The 20,834-nt window shown below is 48.2% G+C and overlaps 2 protein-coding genes across 2 annotated transcripts; one reads left to right on the top strand and one right to left on the bottom strand.

Annotated features, from left to right (window-relative positions):
• Positions 1-1,800: 1,800 nt before the first annotated feature.
• LOC125942764 (uncharacterized) lies at positions 1,801-9,914 on the bottom strand. Its single transcript, XM_049661023.1, has 4 exons — positions 9,846-9,914; positions 6,345-6,459; positions 4,537-4,890; positions 1,801-1,984 (listed from the first exon to the last, which is right to left on the bottom strand). The coding sequence occupies exons 3-4, from the start codon at positions 4,873-4,875 to the stop codon at positions 1,868-1,870; spliced, it is 456 nt and encodes a 151-aa protein (XP_049516980.1). The 5' UTR covers positions 4,876-4,890; positions 6,345-6,459; positions 9,846-9,914; the 3' UTR covers positions 1,801-1,867.
• A 4,697-nt stretch (positions 9,915-14,611) lies between these two features.
• LOC125942763 (uncharacterized) lies at positions 14,612-20,613 on the top strand. The gene is made up of 3 exons (XM_049661022.1): positions 14,612-15,490; positions 16,110-16,245; positions 20,239-20,613. Exons 1-3 carry the CDS (start codon positions 15,221-15,223, stop codon positions 20,400-20,402), a joined length of 570 nt encoding a protein of 189 aa, XP_049516979.1. The 5' UTR covers positions 14,612-15,220; the 3' UTR covers positions 20,403-20,613.
• The last annotated feature ends 221 nt before the right edge of the window (positions 20,614-20,834 follow it).

Genomic DNA, 20,834 nt, shown 5'->3' with positions numbered 1-20,834 from the left:
GCGAGCTGGTCTTGTTTCTGGAAGCGATATCGTCCAAGTAACTCAGATGGCCGGGGGTCGAAGTGCTGGCTCAGTAACTTGATGATGTCCATCAAGTCCACCTCAGAAGGCTTCCGTGGTGCAACCAGGGCCCTAAGCGTCTCGTAGGTTTGCTCCCCGCACAGCGTGAGCAGAACCGCTCGCTTCTTGGAAGATTCGACGATGTCGTTGGCTTCATAGTAGAACTCCAGGCGCTCTACCCGCGATGACCAGTCGGTGCCGGGCACAAATTCTGGTATCTTGCCTTTAGGCATTGCCTTCCAGGAAAACTTGCTTCGCGGGGTCGCGTTCCCTCGTCGCCAGTATTGTAAAGTGCCTTTTATTGCATCTTAGAACGTTGCACGGCGGCTGCATGGTCACGAGCTCAGAGTCCTTGGGTGCGCCACTTCGCTCTCCTCGTCTTCGCTCGCTCGTCCAAACGCTGACATACAATAGTAGGCATGCCTTGCACCAAGTGATAACTTGATAACAAAGATTATCCGGTGAAAAATAACACTGAAAAAAAGCAAGTGTAGTGCCACTGTTCTTAACACACCAAATAACTGAATCTAAGCAAACTAAAAGCTTATACTGAAAGCAACTACCTAGTCTAAAATCGTGAAACTTCTCTTCACGCTTGTTGGTAATATAATAATAATTATTATTAGTATATTAATAATTATTATTATAATATTACCAATATTCATAAATATAATACAAAAGCAGGCCTGTTGAATCCAAAGGAGGGCTTGGATAAGAATGCCGTTGGCAACTATAGTACAAATGCCTACATGTGTCGTTCTATACAGGCCTTACTTCATTGCGTGCACGTGTTGGTGTAACAGAACTGCATGTCCAATTGATATCGCAAATATCTCAACTGTGGAGCTTCTGCGGCCTTTGCTTCAACGGAGCAAGAACCGACTCGAGTTAAAACTGGCGAGAGACGGAAGCAACAAACAAAAACATTTTTCTGCTTGCGGATTACGCAACGAGCAGCAGGCAGAGTGGCGGCTAGATAAGTCGCACCACGGAAAAACGGATGCGCTCTCCAGCACTTGCCGAGCGCAGGGGCGGAGAAGTAGCAGAGGAAGCAGGGCACACACCGCCCTTACGACCCTATGCGCATGCGCGGCATTTACAAATCTCTCCGCCAGTTAGCGCCGCGCGAGCGGCCGGCTAGGCGCTCGCATGTTCCCTCTAAGAGAGGACCGTACGACTGTACATGTTCCAAGGACAGTAAGTTACCCACTGAGTGAAATGATTCGTTCTATCAAGAATTTCATTATACTGAAATTTGTTACATCGAAGTCAAAGGCAGTTAGATAGCAGCTCCGAAAGTATATCTTAGCAGTAATTACGACATTTATTTATAGCTTGTCACATGGCTCTCGATCCACCAGTAAGGAGGTGGGATGAGGCTAGATTTTAACTGCTTGCAGAGCCCCAAAATGCTGTTTGCAGAACCACCGGGTTCCATGTAACGTACATGACCCACTTATTCAGAAATGTGCTTTAACTTGATGCCCATGCTTGAATTGACCTACACGATATCTGGCGTGAATGTGCCAAAGACGCTCGTGCGTATCCATCGGCACATTGACATCTTTCTGAATATATGGGCGAGAACCTCTAGTCTGCAGCAACCAACTGATCATCCATTCATTATGTTTTTTTTCTTTTGCAACAGCTTCAGACACTGAATGTACTAAAGCAAGACTGAAAATACTGAGTAGCCACAAAATGAAGGCTCACCAGCCACTTTGTCGGGGTGTGGCCTGGGTCCGGGTGCCGGATACACAATGCAGTCAATGACGTGGTGCAGCTCGAGCACGTCGATGGCGGTGAACTATCGCGAGTTGCCCGAGTGCAGGAAGGAACACTTGGTGACAATGACAGTGCTTGTGATGCCAGTCCGCTTGGGTAGTTCCTGGTACTGTTCACGTGGACTGCGCATCTCGGTGCACTGTACAAACACCAGCGAAATCCAAGTAAGCCTTAGGTGAAGGGCACCGCTAGACCGAAGTCCTTAAAGGAACAGGAAAAAAAGCATTAGAGAGTTTTAGGAACAGTAAGGCTTTGCACCTGTGTGCACTAGACTAACATCTGCAATAACAGGCCAGTGTGAGGAGACTTGCACTGGCGGACCCAAGTATAAAAGGAAAAAGAAAAATGAGCTTTCAGGACTTCAGGGAACAATAAGGCTTCACAAATGAGTGCAGTGCAGAGCTGGTGAACCTATACAGGGTGTCCTAGTTATCATGCTTCGTATTTTTAAAAAAGGACAGGTTATTCCATGCGAAGTCAACTAAGTGCATATTGTTCACAGTTGAGTAGTGCGGCCAGTAATTTTTTTTGACGGCGATAATGAAAGCCTGCAAAAAATGAAAATACCACACGACTCGTGGGCCATGTCCACCCGCATCAGAAAGCAGCGCCTTCAAACACGCTCCACAGGAGTTCCACAGGTGATCTGTTATGTCGCACTGTCGTGGGCAAGGCGTGTCAGATAATACGCCATGCAGCTCTTCCGCTAGCTCCTATGGAACTTGTGGAGGGCACTTTTTTTATGCGGGCAGACGTTTGGTTAAATGATGTGCTTCATATTTCGCTGGCTTTCTTTATCAGCCACAATAAATAAACGGGAAAAGAGTACCTGGCTGAAAACATGCCAACTTTCAATTTCCTACAGATTCTTCATTTACAGCACAGCATTCAGAGGAATAACTAAAGAAATTGCCAACTGTAATTATATTTATTCAATTAAATAGCATCAACAAAAGACTACGTGCAGTTACTCTACTCGACTGAATATGCAGTTGGTTGTCTTCGCGTAATGGCCCGTCTTTATTAAAAACGCAATGCATGATAACTGGGACAGCCTGTATAGGAGTGCTGGAGGCACTGGGCCATGTCCAGTGCAAAACAGCCACACTTGGCAAGATTAGGAACCACTTTCAAAGAGAAAAACAAGCTGTCAATTTGTTGTTTTCTATTACTTATCGTATGTCAAAACACTTTTTTTCTGGTGGTTAGTTGCACTTCTCATGTGTACAGATGGTTTATATCACTATCCTTGATTTTAATTCCAGGTTTTCTATTGTGATTTGCTTTGTGCTGCACAGCTCCTTTCCGTTTCAGACATCTTGATGTCATGATGCATCTATACTAATCGAAACGAAAAGATTTAACAAACAGAAAATAAGTCGATAATGTTATCATGGTACTTTTTTTAAAGGGCCCCCCAACCAGGCCCTTGGAAATTAGGGTTATACAAAGAGCGTAGCAATGCTGAAGGGCTACAAGACTTCGAGAACACCTGTAAATAAGTATTATTGCGCTTCGACAACACTACGGTGTCAACGAAGCTGTGAAATGGTAAACTATCATGCACACTCCTCTAAGCATGTCTTGATCAGGAGAAAATCGAGTTGTCTACACTGCGTATGCACAAATGGCTTGGATTGGAAGCAGACTTTGGCGATTCACATCAGATAGCACGACAGCTTGATGCCAAAAGTTGTCTTAAGCCTCTTGAACAACAAGCATCTGAGCTGCAGCTATTTCACATGAATCTGTGTAAACCGTAAAAGCACTACTAAATCTGCTTTGTGTCAGCCAATTAAATTTATTACCTTGATCAGTCAACAATCAAGTCAATAAGCGATCTGAATTTTTAGTTACGTTCGATTCGCCTGCACCGCCTGAACCAGTTCACGAGGTGCTGCACCCTGCCATTCGTTTCAGAGGTGCAGCAATGGCGCCCGCTGAACCACGCCGTTCATTTCAAAAGGTGCAAGAAAGGTGGAGGGCTGGTTCATGATTTTGCTGCACCCACTCCACTGTCGGTGCCGCCTTGGTACAGGCGTACAGGCGCGCAGCAGCAGCGCAGCAGACGACACAGCACACGGGCGCGAGAGCCGTTAAAACCCCGCTTATGCCTGTCTGATGTATCTACGCAAGTGTGGTCTGTATTTACGCCCCAGAATTCGATCATATCTGCAGTTCAGGACCTCTCAAACTTACGCACTCCGTGCACATTAGTCGGGCATAACATAACGCCTGCACCGCGTCTGCACCTTGGCGTTCGTTTCGAATGTCGCGCTGTGCCTGCACCACAGAAATCGAGCTGCACAATTTCTGAACTTCTCGTGAACCGCCGTGAACGGGTTCACAGTAGTGCAGGTGAATCGAACGGACCTTTTTAGACATTGCGTTTATGAACTATACGAGTATATGACTTGTTTTGATCTACTTTTGGACATTTTTCAGAGGGTTATCGACTCAGTCCAAATTCACGCAGCCTGATGGCAATATTTTTATTAAACTTGCATATTTTGTCGCAACGCACTGTAACACTAAAACATTATTGCATTCTTATTACATAGTCATCAAACATGACTTTTTCTAACCATCGTACCCCCTTCCGCTCACTGCTGAAATCATGTAAGCGTGAGCCTACAGTGCTGGTGCATTGCCTGCTGCTAGAAAGGAGTCCGTGACACTAAATTTACAGACCTGCGCAGGGCGAAAGATAAGCCGGCCTGGTGTAACAAAGATGCTCCGTACGAGGCAGACGCCACGGGCCAGCTGTGCCGGTTTATAGTGCAACAGGCTATAGGCGGAATAGAAGGCACGTGAAAGCACCACGACGTTGCCTGCATCGATGCTGGACACAACGTGGCCGAGCGCCCGCTCCACCACCATTGGCTCGTTCTCGGAACCTGTCGAGAACTCCCGCACCAGCTTGTTGACTTCCGACTTGGACATGCGGACCATCTGGTCGAGGACATCAAAGGTGATGTGCAGGGCCGCCTTGAATGCATAGGCACAGGGAAACGGCGGACTCCTCTGCATCACCTCACACGGCACCTAGAAAATCCGTACAATATTTCCACAGGCGGACCACCTGTTTCTTTTATTGCAAAAACAATTATACAGACAATAGCTACAATACTGGTGTTGATGTCTTGTTCTATGAATGTACACACGTGCACGCACTGTTCCAACAAAATGCAGCCTGCTTCGGGCAGGCAGCGAAAGGATGCGGAACTGGTATTCGTGCGGCATTCCTTGTTGGCGAGGCAACAAGCGCCTTACATACATGAAGAAATTGCTTCCTCCTGATTGCGCATGCTTTTTAAAACAAAATACTACTGGGTTTCTGCGGCTTATCTAAGTTATGCTAAAATACATTATTTGGCAAGATTTCCGTACATTGTTTACTCAAGGTAAGAAATAGCATTGTAAAAAATATAGCAGCACCCAAGGCTGTCCCATCAGTATGAATTCTCGAGATAACTGCACTCGCCCTATTACTAACCACCAATAAATGGCAAATTGAAGCTTTCTGTGCCGATGATGAGTCCCGCTAGTCCAGGGATTTCCTTTGATCAATCGACTGCCACAGAAATGGTCTAGTAGTCGTTTTATTATTTTGATGGGAATGCTGTGCTAGTGAATGGCACCAGCATTTCAGAAAACAAGATGTTTAGCCACTAAGCCACCATGGCAGATGAATGAATGAATGCTTTGAACTGGTTCGAGGACATGCGGGGCACAGAAAACAAGTACAGACGCACATCATACAAGGGCAGCCTACACTCACTGCTTGTGTCGGCATGCAACAACAAAATAAATTTCAGCCATCAAGGGCACAAGCTGTACGAAATATTTGAGGACGAAACGTTTTTCCACTGACAAGGAAACAAAAACCGAAAGAACTAACAATCACGGTGGCCTGCTGCACATGCCCACACATTCCAAGAATCCGAGTTCCCTGTCACATAGGGTAGTCTTAATATGCTTATTTTCATTTGTTCAGCATAAATGTTGATTATTACTGGAGAAAATGGAGGCCACACACCTCCCTTTAAATGAGAGTATTTCTTTGGCTACCCTACCCCTGTTCTGTTTATCTGGCGTTGATACGATGACAGTGTAAAGAGAATGAAAAAAATCTATCCCCTATAAGGAATAGATTAAAAAATGCATTCTGGGGTGTCACGTGCCAAAACGAAAATCTGATTACGAGGCACGCTGTAGAGGACTGCACGTGAATGGCTCTTGGTACTGCTGTTTTACAGCAGCACTCGACATATTAGGCTGTGTTTTCTCTGGTTAAACTTTGTGCCACAAGATGGCACCACTAATTTCGCCACCACCAAGCAATCCAGTGTTCCATAATCTGCAATTTATTTTAAGGAATTCCCATACAATATTAACCGACAACTCTCAGCACAGCTGTAAGATGGTGTTGCGCACAAACTATATGTCACTAAGATGATCGCTGTTGCTGCATCACAATACAGGCAGTGAACTCTCACCTGCAGGTATTTTGCCGACGGGCAAACCAGGTGACGCCAGGCCACTCGATGGTGCAGTCCACCTGGTAGATTGGTTCCTGCTCTGCTTGCGGTATACCTCGCCAAATAGCGGGCCCTGCTCGCCGAAGCAAGTGAAAATACTCCTCTAGGTATCTGTCGTGGCTTTCACCGCGGTTCAACAGGATCCACCAGAGCTGAAGCTTCAGCTGGTGATATGTGGCAAGCATACTGCATAGTACTGAGGAAATTGAATACTGCAATTTAATGCCACAAAGCTGCGCAATGGGTTATGAGAGACCCAATAGTGGAGGGCGCGCTCTGCAGTAGCACACCCAGGATCTCTGCCGGGGGGGGGGTGAATTTACGTGGTGGGGGGGGAAGCAAGCACTTTGCATAATATGCAATTTCCTTGCTTTAGCCGGAGGAATCCAACACCAAATAAAATGCCTAATAACACTAACAATAAATAATAATAATAATAATAATAATAATAATAAGATTTTACGTGCCAAAACCATGATCTGATTATGAGGCACGCCATAGTGGGGGACTAACTGGGGTTATTTAACATGCACCTAAATCTAAGTACACTGGTGTTTTCGCATTTCGCCCCCATCGAAATGCGGCCGCCGTGGCCGGGATTCGGTCCCGCTACCTCGTGCTCAGCAGCCCAACACCATAGCCACTGAGCAACCATGGCGGGTAAATAAAATGCCTAATAATTTATAATATAATTGAGAAACACAATTGAGAAAAACAGGAACGCTTAGAATTTTCTGTACCTGTTACAAACAGAAATTATGGCAACAAATCAAAACACTTTAGCAGAGAAAGAAAAGTTAGATCTTTCCAAACAAATTGGCTGTCGAGAAATGGTAGGCTGTGTTTTCCTATGATAATGAAAAAGTATTTCTGCCAGCTACAGCTGTCAGGTGCGTTTTGGTTTATCCAGTTTCAAATATAGCCACTGATGTTTGCGTCATGGTCTTCATTACAAACCGAATAAAGTGAGCAAATTTTTGTCTAATTGAAGACGAATAAAAATTTTAGGAGGAAGCGTTAGCTCAGGACCAACTTGGATGCCGCCTATTGAAATGCATGTAAAACGCAGAAATGCTTTTATGAGACAACATTGGACCAATTCGAATAAAATTTATCGCATTTGAAAGAATCTTAAATTCCGGTGCCTGTAGAAGCAGAATTTGGATTTAGAACCGGAAATGTTCTAAGATTGTGGAAAATAGGTTAATATATATTATAAAGTTTACAAATCTGCAACTCTGCATCAAGAACAGATATAGCAGTTCTGTAAACTGCATCCACTAGAATATTTAAATGCGCGAACTCTTTTAAAAAAAATTAAATTATGGGGTTTTACGTGCCAAAACCACTTTCTGATTATGAGGCATGCCGTAGTGGGGGACTCCGGAAATTTTGACCACCTGGGGTTCTTTAACGTGCACCTAAAAATCTAAGTACACGGGTGTTTTCGCATTTCACCCCCATCGAAATGCGGCCGCCGTGGCCGGGATTCGATACCGCGACCTTGTGCTCAGCAGCCCAACACCATAGCCACTGAGCAACCACGGCGGGTTGGGCGAACTCTTTCATGTGGATTTACAGCCGACGTGAATTCATCACAATATTTGTACAAAGGCTTTGCAAAAGTCCCACCCACACTTTAGTGGTATGTTTCATAGCGGTGTATAATATATGAATATTGCCCGCTTTAGACGTATTACTGTAGTTTACAGAATTCTGATATTTTTCATTGCTGAGCTTAAAGTTTCGTTCTTGAAATTTTTTCGATTTTCAACAAATTTTATTAAAAGATAGAAGGCCTAAATAGAAAATATGTTTCCTACAGTCACTACATTGTAAATTTTTCTATTACATGTAACAAACTCTGTGCAGTCGTTCGGTGCAGTCCGAGCCCGAGCTAAAGCTTCATCTGGGACATTCGGCTGGACGCTTTCGAGCTCTCAAGAGCGTTCTTGCTATGCGGTCGGCATGCATCGAAAACGGTGTGATCCGCCGCGGCGCCACCAGTCGGGGGCTACTGTCCGGGATCCGCATAAAAAATGCTTCAGGAACGCGCGTGGAACGCTGACGCCTCCCATCCCCGTCAGCTAGCGCCGTTCGGCCCAGCCAAGCGGCCGAGAACGCAACTACGGCTGTGACATCCGCTCCCATTGTAGCCCGTCTGACGCTGTATACAAGCCACCTTCTACCTGGGAGCGCGCGACCGAGATCCGACAAACTCAAACACGTGGCTACTCCGAGTGCACCTCCCTGCCGACGCCCATGGCTACGACCTAGTACAGTTTCTCAGCAATGTTTCAGAGCCCAAAAAGTCATGCGGGGTACGCATCATACGTTCATAATTATTTGCACCAGTACATCTCATCGCGATTCGTTTAGTTTTTTGTTTTTTTTAGGTTCTGCCACGCCCACTCATTATCCGTAATTATTTTGCGGTTCTGGGTCCATCCGATACCAACAACACGATATTTCATTTCTAGTGTTGGCATATACGCATACGCAGGCCGCAGCGTCGTCTGCTGCGCATACAATGCGCAGCAGACGACGCGCGGCCACCAGCGCTGGAGTCGGGTGCCGGCAGCGAATCGCGCAGGCGCAGACGCTCGAAGCCTGTTATCTTGAACCACGTCGAATTTTATGGCGGAGCGCACTAGCCGCATGATAGGGAAGCGTAGTACAATAGATGATAACAGGCTTCGAGCGTCTGCGCGAGCTGCTGCCGGCACCCGACTCCAGCGCTCGCCGCATCGCGATGCAATGCGCTCCGAGATTTCCTCTAATGGCACGTACACACTAGCGGCAAAACGCGCGTGGCGCGCCGCCAGCGGCAAACCGCAGCAGCGGCAGGGCGGCCACACCAACCGGCGGCGCGCCGCTGCGGCAATCACGTGACAGACTAGACTCCTCTCCCCTTCTCGAACTATCCGGGAGCTCACGTGTGCACATGATAGTGCGAAACGAGAAACAAGCGGTCGGGCGGGTCCGCGTGGCACCAGTTTCCCGCGCGCACGTCACGGTAGCGGGCCGCTCTCATTGGTCTCCTTCATCCGCGGCACGCGGCAAACCGCAAGAAATCGGTCCAGGAGCGATCCCTGCCGCGGCAACAAAAACCCGTTTCGCGGCTGCTTTCGCGGCGCGCGTCTTGCCGCCGGCGGCGCGCCGCGCGCGTTTTTCCGCTATGGTGTACGTGGCATAAGTGTGAAACAGACTGGACCTCTACTGAACCCTACAAGGATGGCGAGCTGGAACATAACCATGTTAGCAGTGCACGGCAAAACGAAATGAGTACACGAAAAGAGGAAAGAGCAGTATTTTTATGTGTCTTCATTTTGCCGTGCGCTGTTATCTCGGATGACAAAAGCACATGACATGCGCGACAAATGTTAAAGGCTAGTGCCTACGCTAAAACGCGACATGGGGAATAAAACACGGCAAACGTACGCATACGGCCAAGCTTACCTTTCGACACGCTGTCGCCGTCAACTCGGAGCACGACAGAGCAGCCGTGGTAGGTGCACCACGTTGAACAGTTCGAACGAGATCACGAGCCAGACCAGCGCATCCTCTATTTATAACTGGCAGGCTGGCAACCAGAGAGCAACTCGACCAATGGCCGAAGACCACGCACGGGGGTAGCGCCACGTGACGCGAGAGAAAAAGATGATGAAGGCGATGACACCGCTGTAGCGTTCTAACGGAGCGTCCGGACAGCGGAAAAGCCCGACCTCTATGACGTGTTTCCGGCTCCCAACATTGCTTTCGTGGCATTCAACCAGTAGCCTGTAGGTTTCGCATTTTAAATCCAAAGGGCGTCATCATATAGCTGGAATTTTTAAGCTCTGCTTGTGAGGTCTCTGTTGTAGAAAACATGGAGCGTGCGCCGCTAGAGTGTGCTAGTAGAGTGTACTAGATTGGGGGAGTGGGTCCAACGAGGGCTCTGCGCTGAGACATTTTTTATGGAAAATCCAGGTGGCGCCACCGTCACTTTCATCGGAATGAGCGGCCCCGCTCGCCAGCCGGACGCTTGTCGCGTCGAAGACCCAACCGCAGCTACATGGAGCTTTGACAGGCGGATACTCGGTGGCGGTAACACTTAGATTATTCCCCACGGATCTATTGTAAATAAAATTGAAAATGAGCAGCGGAAAGAACGCAAACGACGCAACGACGACGGTGCGTCGAGCAGACGACAGCTACTCAGCCCGCGAGCTCGCCTCAGCCAATGAGCGCTGCCGAAACAGCCGGAGCCAACGTTTATTGGCCGGAGATTTAGAAGAAGGCGATGGCAGCGCCGCCACATTTTCCGTGTTTTTTGCTTCACCCTCGCCGCTTGCTAAGGCGTCCGCTGGACCCACTCTCCCATTCTAGTACACTCTAGTGCTAGTAACACTAGAATAGTACGCCGTTAGAGTGACCTAGAATATGGGGGAGTGTCCAAAGCGCCGCGCGAAAGCATGGGAGGAGCGAGGACCTTTTTGTGTGAACTCCCGCACCGCGGCGCTGCTGTACCGGACTATAGCAAGCAGATTTGGAGCAGCCGCCTGGTATTGATAGCTTTGTATGGGAAGGGTGCAACAGAATTACCGGGTCAAGGAAAGGCGGAGGCGTAGGCGTACTAATTAGGCGAGGTCTGAAGTGGCGAAGGGTAAACGAGACATGTAAAGAGCACTTATGGATTAGTGGTACATGGCAAGGTAAAAAGACGTGGCTGGGAGTAGCTTACCTATGGACAAGTAGTGATGGATGGATGGAAACAACTTTATTCTAATCCGGCGAAGTTTAATGACCCGGGCTCAGGTCTCCCATGAGGGGACTTCGAGGCCTTGCCTCGTCGCCGCCTCCCGGGCCCGCTGGACTGCCCACTCTTGTGTCTTGAGGTTGGAGCTGCGCAGAGCGGCGGCCCACTTCGACGCAAGAGCCTCCGGAGCTACTGCCATTTTCGCTGCTATAACAGGAAACTCCCACAACATGTGTGAGAGTGTCGCTCTAGTTGCCTGACATAACTTGCAAATAGCACTCGAGTATTGCGTGGGGAAAATGTGCTGCAATCGCACCGGACTGGGGAAGGTGTGTGTCTGCAGTTGTCGCCAGACGAATGCCTGGCAACGCTTCAGTTTGGGGTGAGGCGGGGGCAATATCCTTCTGCCTAACTGGTAGTGCTTGGTGATATCATTATAGCTTACTAAGCGTTCTCGCGTGTTTCGCACCAGGAGGTCCGAACTCGAAGAGGGTGTCTCAGACTCTGCGCGGCGTGTCAGTTCTCGCGCAGAGCGGTGTGCCACCTCATTCAAGTTAGGGGGGCCCTCGTCGGTGGGGGTGGCGACGTGCGCTGGGAACCACATGATCGTGGTGCTATCGAAGTGCTGTTGACCAGCTTTCCTTAGGATCTGAAGAGCTTCGGAGGCAATGCGCCCCCGCGCGTAGTTACGAACTGCGGATTGTGAGTCGCGAAGAACTACCTCGCAGAAGGGGTCGGTAAGCGCAAGCTCAATCGCAACCTCTTCCGCTGTATCTGGGTATTCCGTGCTGACACTACACGCGTGAGTAAGCCGGGAGTTAACGTCTATGTCTACCGCCGTGAACCGGTGTTCTTGTGTGTACTCTGCCGCGTCTACGAAGCGCGTAGTCGTCTCGGCGTACACATAAACTAAGGAAAGAATTACTCAAGCAACCACCAAGATAATCTGAAAATAAAGGGGAAGCGGAATGCAGCAATAATGAAACACAGAGCACTATGGGGCCACAATAAGTATGAGGTGGTGCGTGGAATCTGGAAAGGAGTAATGGTGCCAGCGCTAACATTCGCAAATTCCATTATATGCTTAAAATCGGATATATTGGCGAGTTTGGAAGTTAACCAAAGATCAGTAGGCCGGTTGGCTTTGGGAGCACACGGTAATACGACAAATGAGGCAGTGCAGGGTGACATGGGTTGGGCCTCTTTTGAAGTCAGAGAAGCACAGAGCAAAATTAGTTTTGAAGAAAGGCTCAGGAACTTGGATGAAAATAAATGGACGGCTAAAGTTCACAAGTATCTCTACATGAAAAGCGTGGACACAGAATGGAGGAAGAGGTCAAGGAAGTTGGCAACCAAGCACAGCATAATCGAAACTGTAAATAGACAACCAGGGGTCATAAGAAAGAAAGTGAGAGAAATAGAGACCGTGAATTAGATGCAAAGAATGGAAACAAAAAGGACATTGGAGATTTACAAGAATGAGAAGAAAGAAATTAGAAGGGAAAATCTGTACGATAACACAAAGGGCAGTGCCTTGCTATTTGAGGCTCGAGCCGGTTGCCTAAGGACGAAAACATATCGGAACAAATATTCGGAACTAGATGAGACATGTGTATGCTGCAGTAAAGATCCAGAGACCACTCAGCCCATCCTAATGGAATGCGACGGGATCCACCCAGCGAGAACCGTAGGTAACGTGCAACTCCCAGAAGCGCTTGGGTTTAAAGTGGAAGGAAACAAACAGATCAGCCGTAGAGATCAGCAAGAGACGATTGGAGTACTGGTGGAAAAAAGCCGGGAAAAGATGGATACGACCTGATCTCTTAAAATCATAGGAAGCGGTACAAAATAATTTTTTTAAATAAAAATAATGAGAGGTATACAAAGTGCTAGATAAAGAACATGTATAGTATACCTGATTAAATCAAGCTGGCTAGGTGACTATTTGTCGCCGCCCCGTTTCAAAGGGGATGCCAATAAATCATAACCATCATCATCATAGTGCCTAGAATATACTTACCAGTGTGCCGACCGCGGGCTTTCCGGTGGCACGGAGAATGATGCCTTCCGCCGGCGGCCACCAGACGGCGATAGCCGTACGGACCGTGCTATGCCGAGCGGCGTCTCTAGCCAACGCGCGCGTGTGCGACAGACGCCAATGGGCTGCCCCAGCCCGTTTCGCTCTGCGGAACGTTAGTTGAGGTGCAAAGTGTAATCGAAAGAATATGATTTCGTTGCACTTACAAACGATCGTACGCACAGTTATCATTATAACGCTACACGATACCGGGTGTTTCTGCGAAAAATACCAATAAATAAATACGTTGTTTCCGAAGAAGTGCAACTTTTTTCCACAGTAAACTATTATATGCGAGACATGTCCACAAATGCTAAATTCACACCAAGTTTTATATAATTAGCATAAATTAAATTAATTACCATAAATGACGGTAATTAAACAGGGCACATTTTCATGGGCAAAACACCGTCGACTAATTTTGAACGAGCGCTCAATGTAGCAATTATTAAAGTTTTTCTCACAAGCGACAGCCGCCAGAGTTAGCCTTCGATCTGCCCTCTTATATTCTTCTCCCACTCGGCAAAACGTTCTGGGTCAGCAGGCGCGCTGAATAATGAGACTTGCTCGTTGTTTGAGCGCTATCCAGTTGTACAATATGGGACAAAACAGGTGCTGTCTTTACGCCTCGTTTTCTGCGACGACATCTTGGTTCCGTCCGTGAACAGACACAAGTGCGAACCACGCGCACAGAAAAGAAACCCAGCAATGACATGCGGAGGCACCACATGCTACTTGCTCGAAAGCTACAACGCGCCGCGACCGACTGCGCTTACGAACGCGCATCCGAAGTGCATCCAAAGCGCAAGCGACGCGTGATGCGCCGCTCGGTTAGCATGGTCGCAAACAGTGTCGCCGTCTGGTGGCCTCCGGCGGAAGGCATCACCGGCAGTGCCAGCGTCTCCCATTGGAAACGCCCGGCGGTCGGCACACTAGTAAGTATATTCTAGGCAATATATAACCGGACCAATGCCGCAGGCCCTCGGATTTCTCGACGCTGAAGGTGGCCGCTGCATCGAGGGCGTAGCCACTAGCCACAACTAAAGCTCGCCTAGAGCGGTGGTTGAGAGCGGTAAAACAATCCCGAGCGGTGCCGGGTGTGATATAGCTCTTGACTATGTGGAATAGATTGTTTTTCCTTTTTTTAAAGCGAAGCTTTGTACCTCTACCAGCCAAGGGTTCTGTCGTGTCCGTCGTTGTAAGCAAAAAACGATCCCGACGAACCGCTAACAATTGCAGGTATAGCAGTATAGCTTACTTGATTTCAGGCATTCAGCGTATAACTAAGCACTCGTTTTCGCAAGAAAAACCACAAAAACAAGCTTCAAAGTGATGAGCCAACATGATGGATGATAAGGGCTGCGGGCAAACAACGGAAACAGGCTCGGCGCGGTCCGTAAGATTAGGGGCGCGATCTTGTAAGCGTTCCAAAATGGAACGGAGGCGTTCCGTTCCATCGAGCCGCACACGATTGGTCAATTTGAACCGTGACGAACGCCATGACGTCAATTGTGACGTGAACCGTGACGTCCTGCTGCTGTCAATCATTCCGTGTCGTCTGCTAACGGACGAACGCAACGGAACGGTTGCCGAGTCCGTCCGTTTCGATAGAACGGATTAGAACGGCTACCAGACGACTTGGATTGGATTAAAACGTAAGCGCTTGGGACAGTTAGCCTCTTTCGTATCCGGTTCAATCCAAATCGGGAATCCCAACAGTTGGAGAAAATGGCGTTTTCTTTCTCTGCCGTGTCTTTTCGTGTCGCCTGTGCGGCTGCTGCAGTCGCGCAGAGACGATAACCCGAGGTAGAAGATGCATTTAAAGAGTTGACGGAGGAAGAGTTCCGGCAGTATTTTTGTCTGTCCAAACGAACAGTGCGTAGCTTGTGCGACGAGCTTGACTCCATCATTGGATGCCAGCGAGCCAGTGGCCTTTCCACAGAAAGGAAGGTGTGCGCGCTGCGATTTTTCGGCACTGGAAGCTTCCGGAGGAGCGTTGGTCGCGAGGAGCAAATAGGCATGGCGCAGCCGGCCGCGAGCAACACCATCCAGGAGGTGACGGAGGTCATCATTTCCGTGTCTGCCCGGAGAAAGTTGGTGGACTTTTCATTGACACCGGCTGCCAAGGATGAGGCAAAGGCGGCGTTTGCGCGACGTGGTGCTATTCCAGGCGTGCTAGCGTGCGTCGATGGCACGTTGATCTCCACTATGAAGCCAGAGGGACTCAGCCCGGCCGACACGGCGAGCTTCATGTCGAGGAAGGGTTATTACGCCCTCAACGTCATGGTCGTAAGTACCGTTGGAATGTTTTACTTCAATGTAGTCGCCATTTTTACTCGCCCATAGTAGCAATTGTTCAGTTTAATGCCCAAGCTGGCATAACTAGTAATGTAACGATTAAAAGAGGACATGCGGGGAACTGTGTACGAGCTCGTTGAAGTCTGACATGTCAGCGGTAATGATGAGTGCCATGTGTTTCTGTGCATGAGCCGTTTGCCGTACCAAAATTGTGTTTTCGTTCTGGCGTGCATACACAATGGAGTTGTGCATTTCGGAGGTATTTAGGAACATGGGCAGCAGTCGTAGCAAAAATCGTTACACTATAGGGAAGATACGATGGAAGCATTTTGAACAGGGAAGTACTTACAACCATTGCATGGGCTGGATTTGGCGTGTATGGGTGTTCTTGCGCATTTTCGTGCCCCAAGTTTTCATTTAGCGATCACTTAGTGCAAACCATAGTCGTGCGCACAAAGGGCCCCAAATACGAAACCCTGTGCACGCCTATGACTGAAGCAGTGTAGCTGCTTATACCAGCGTAAATGTATGTATTGTTTTCTGCATATTAATGGCAAAAAGGGATTTTGAGCATATCTGCAGCGCTATTTTGTATTGCTCCTCATTGCAGGTGTGCAACTCAGAACTTTGCATCCTTGTTGTGGGCCCCCAGGTCCCTGATTCGGGCCACGACTCTTGGATGTGGCAGCATAATCCACTGTGTGCGCGCCTCGCCGCACAACTGCAGCCTGGCGAGTCTCTGCTTGGTAAGTATTCGTAATGTGTACCCCTAACTAGGGCAGAGCACTTTGGTTGGTAACAACTTTATTGATAGTCACAGGAATATTGATGTCACAGGAATGGTGATCTTTCATAACACATACATAATTTATTTATACAAATTGCAATGCCCCTAGGCTATCACAGGGCTGTGTTTGTACAGTGGAAAATACATTAAAGAACTTGTATACTGTGGGGATCGAGGTCGTCCCCCAGCTCGCGCGTGGCGCTTAGCTCGATCCCCGGGAACCGCCGCCGTAACGGCAACATGGCGGATACGGCTAGCGCGCCGGACTTACTTTCCCGCGCAAACCGTGCTTCTCCCCCCCGGGATTGGACTTCCCCCCGCGAGGACACGTCACCGGGACGCGCCCTGATTGGCCTCCCGCGCGGCGGCCCCCGGGCACCCTCTCCACCCGAGTATAGAGGCTAGAAGGGTTCTCCTAGTGTCGGGAGCGGGCACCCTTTCCCAAAGCGCAGGAGAAATCAGTTTGGATGTTTGGCGGCGTAGTTCGAAGAGGGCGCTGCGCTCCGGTGGCGGGTCACTGGCATGGAGCCGAAGGAACGCAGACCTATGCGCAGACACAAGTCGTTGACAGTATTGCGTAGCACGTGCGGCGACGGAGTTTACCGTGCCTTGCTTTACGTTGACAACGTAGTGCGATGGCCTGATGCGCTGCAACGTGCTGAACTTCTGTAACTATGCCTTAAAAAAAAAAAAGAGTGGACGTGTTTTGTTCCCCTTTGTAGGGGCGGTTACAAGTCATCTACAGAAACGGTTTCATTGTTCCGCGCTCCATCCGACCCTGTGCGCTTGAAGGAATCGGCTAGAAGTATCAAGAGAGATGACAAATTGCCTAGTGAAACCTGTGTAGTGTGCTCTCGCCACTTCGACGAGCGATTCGTTCAAAGAGCGTTCAAACACGTAATCAATGGCCAGACTGTCGAGCTCGACCGCGAACGTCCGACGCTTACTGAAGACGCCATTCCTACAATTTTTCTGGACGCACCATCTTATTTCACGAAGCAAATGCCGAATAAGAGAGCAGAAAGAAACCTGGACAACAGCGATACCCCGCCGCGTAGCGCAGAGCTCCGAATAACGACCCAGCTGAAGCCGTCGAAACATTGGCCTGCACTGTTCTTTACAAAAGCAAAGAACATGGAACGAAACACACAAAATGAAAAGCAGTAGCTCTGGAAAATGAGGCGATGCCAGTAGAACGACACTGTCTAGCGAAAATGCTTTTGCTTTTGTACATACAGAAAGCGCTCATCATACAGTGTTTTTGTAGACCATAGTGTGCAATTTTGTAAAGCTTCAATAAAGTATGTGCACGAGACGAACAGATTGCATTCAATTTCCTCTCCTCACATTTGTGGGCTGTTCGGTGCCGCTTCTCCCGTAAGACTCCGTTTTATTGCGGCTGCTTGCGTATAGCTTTCATCACTCTAGTTAAAACGGCAGCGCAGCAGGGACGAAGACAAGATACACATCACAAGCGCGCCGTCTTGTTTCTGTATCTCTTAATCTCAGTTGCGCTGCCGTATGAACGAGGTATGGGCTCACTCGCCCAAACCAAAGATTTATTTCATCATTCGTCGCGGTAAGCATGCTCGCTAATTTTGGAATGTTGTCGAGACCTCAGATCTTACGAAGAGTAGCGACCTGCGGAAAGCACCGGTCACTTGCGAGTGCCCGCTGCAGAGCGCGCCGGAGCTCGCAAGCGCAACCCGCCAGCGAGCACCGGCGGCATCTGTCGGAGCATAGCAAAGTATTTCACCTCAGCTCGCGCCTTCACGACACTAGGAGAACCCTTCTAGCCTCTATAACCCGAGCTTTCGTCCGCTGAGCGCTTCCTCGCCGCGGCAGAGGCTCTCAGGCTCGCAACGAGGTGGTTACATGAGACCTTTGTTCTCGCGACTCCTCGTTATCGCGCTTGGCGGACCGCTACCCGGTTAGCCCTAGCGCAGCGGGCGCGCGTACTCGATCGGTCTTGCGGCGAGCCTTGGCCCGTAAGCGCCGTGACTGTAGCACTGAGCTGTACCTTGGGTTAATAAACCCGTGTTTGTTGGCGATCTGACTCCGGAGCCTTCTCTGCGCCGTGTCGGAGAGTCGACGAACCCTGCCGTAGCGCCTTTGTGTGTTGCGGAGTGGAGGAGCGTCGTGCCCTTTCCTGACCGTCGCTCGTAGGGTAAGCCTTGTGCAAACCCATCTCCACAATACACATCAAGTACCCCTCCATACGGATGGTCAATGTTTCCAAATCAAAACATCCGACAGATTATGATAATTTAAACACAAACGAAGTAAAGTTATACAAAGAATCCTTTAAAAAGAATGCCACAGCCGTGGACTCGGAAACAATTGTACCCTCTTCACTGTGCAAGAGGCTCCAAGGTTTGCATAAACCTCGGAGACTCTTGCACAGGTTTGCATAATTTTCATAAAACACACCAGAATGATCGCAACCGCCGCATCCTGTGCATTCGGGTGCTCGGTGTACATTGGTAGGAACGAGGCAATATGCTTGCTAGCCACCTCTTGTGCTACGTGTATGAAAACTTCCATGTAAGCATGAATACGCAGACGAGGCAAGCAAGTAAAGCGTAATGAATGCGGATTCAACCACAAAAGAAAAAATCTAGCACTGAGTGTTGTGACATTACACTCCTCACATCATGTCTAAATGGGTAGACGTAAATTAACGTGAAAGCACAAAAAATACAAAGGTCAACTTTATCACATGCTATGACGACAAGTACAGAGGTCAACACACATCTCTAGAACGTGCGAATCATGTTTGCAGGACTGCGCTGGCGAATCTGATGACGACATGTGGCACAAAATCGGCTGTATGTGAGCTTGCGTGACTAAATGTACAGTTCCCAAATATTTTTATCGACCTGGCGGTCGGCCTAAGCTTTCGTAGCTGCTTTGGCCCTCGCAAGTGTGTTCTAGACATGAGTGTTGACCTCTGTACATCATGAACCTTGTACATACAGCACGCTACACGTAGCAAAGCATGTGAGAACATTGCAACATGAGCATCACACAATTCGTTTTCACCACGGCACATAAAACTTGCAGTTACATTTAAGTGACCTTGGAAGAAAGTATGACTTTGACAGGTACGTCCGTTCCCTTATCAGTGTAAAGAGTAACTGGCTAGAAGCATTCATTTCTCGACAGCAATTGTAATGCGATGCTAAACAACAGGTGAATCATAATTGTAGAAAGGTGAGTGCACTTGCCAGCTGTGATGAAACATAAATTACATACAACATGAATAATTGGCTCTGCCATCTCACAGCACCCAGAACGTGTCACACTTGAAACTTATTGTTGCTCACTTGGAACGAAAACTAGAGGAAACCAATCACCGGCGTGGTGCAATGATGATGGCCATTTTCATTTGTGAAACTATGCATCTTGAAGAGTGACTAGTTTGGTGCTCTGAAAAAAGACCACATTGTAGTTGTACCTTAGCATCACTGTGCCGAAATGAAAATATCACAGTGCAAACACTATGTGGTAAAGCTTCATAATGAGTGCAGTAAGCTACAAAACATAGTGAAGCAATATAACTATCAAAGTACAAAACCCATACACAGAAATCGACAACTACTTGTAATGATTCCAGTGTCTTCGAAATGTGTAAATAAAAGAAAGCACGCTGGCGTTGCAGCTGGATTAGTATAAATAGAAAGAGGAAAATACTACGATACAAAAATGGGTGCACGCATTACACCTTTCATCCAAAAAATCCTCCTACATTACTCATACAAGGAAACAATGAAACTTAAACACTAAAACTCAAAATGAAGCAACAATAAGTGCATAAAATGAAAGTGAAGATATAAAACTCAAGGAACAATAAATAAACAAGATAAACTGAACTCATAAAACAGTAAATGACTAAAATGAAATTGAAAAGGTGAAAATAAACAATAAATTAATTCCTCCTTTCTTGTTGCAGGTGGCCAGCTACGACTAGTGCCAGGAAGCGCACCTTCTCCAGTATGCCCTCCTGAGCCGCTGCCGTCCTCTCTGCCGCGAGAGCGAGCCGGGTGGTGGATTGTTCGATCCTTCGCAGCACCTGAAATGAATAATTGTGGTGGAATTGTTCGCATGAGTTGCTGATTACTCGCAACCAGCTCATCGCTGGAAGCTGTTGTCAAGAATTGCAACGTGCACAACAATTGCCAACCTCCCTCGCTGTAGCCACTGTAGTGTCTATCCTCCCAACACATCACATATTCTATGGCAATGCCATCCAAAACTACCCCCCTTACCCAAACCTTCATCCCTCCCATCTACCCCTTCCTCCGAGTGGCTGACCACCGCAATCACCCTTCACGACCAAGGATTCCTTGGGGACTTCATCGGCCTAGCGCTGAAGCACGCCGCAAGCGACGCCCTGGACTCAGGGCACTGATGCATTTTTTATCGCAGAATAAAAAAAAAAGTGATTTCTCTCTCTCTCTCTGTTGAAGAGCCACTGGCCTGATGGCATCATTTGGCAGTGTCACGCGTCATGTACAAGCTATGCCCTCTTCGTTTGGACAGACAAGG

This window comes from Dermacentor silvarum, chromosome 1, assembly GCF_013339745.2.
Source record: "Dermacentor silvarum isolate Dsil-2018 chromosome 1, BIME_Dsil_1.4, whole genome shotgun sequence".
NCBI lineage: Eukaryota > Metazoa > Arthropoda > Arachnida > Ixodida > Ixodidae > Dermacentor > Dermacentor silvarum.
The sequence above is the reverse complement of the archived record's forward strand: the minus strand, read 5'-3'. Positions and strand labels throughout refer to the sequence as shown.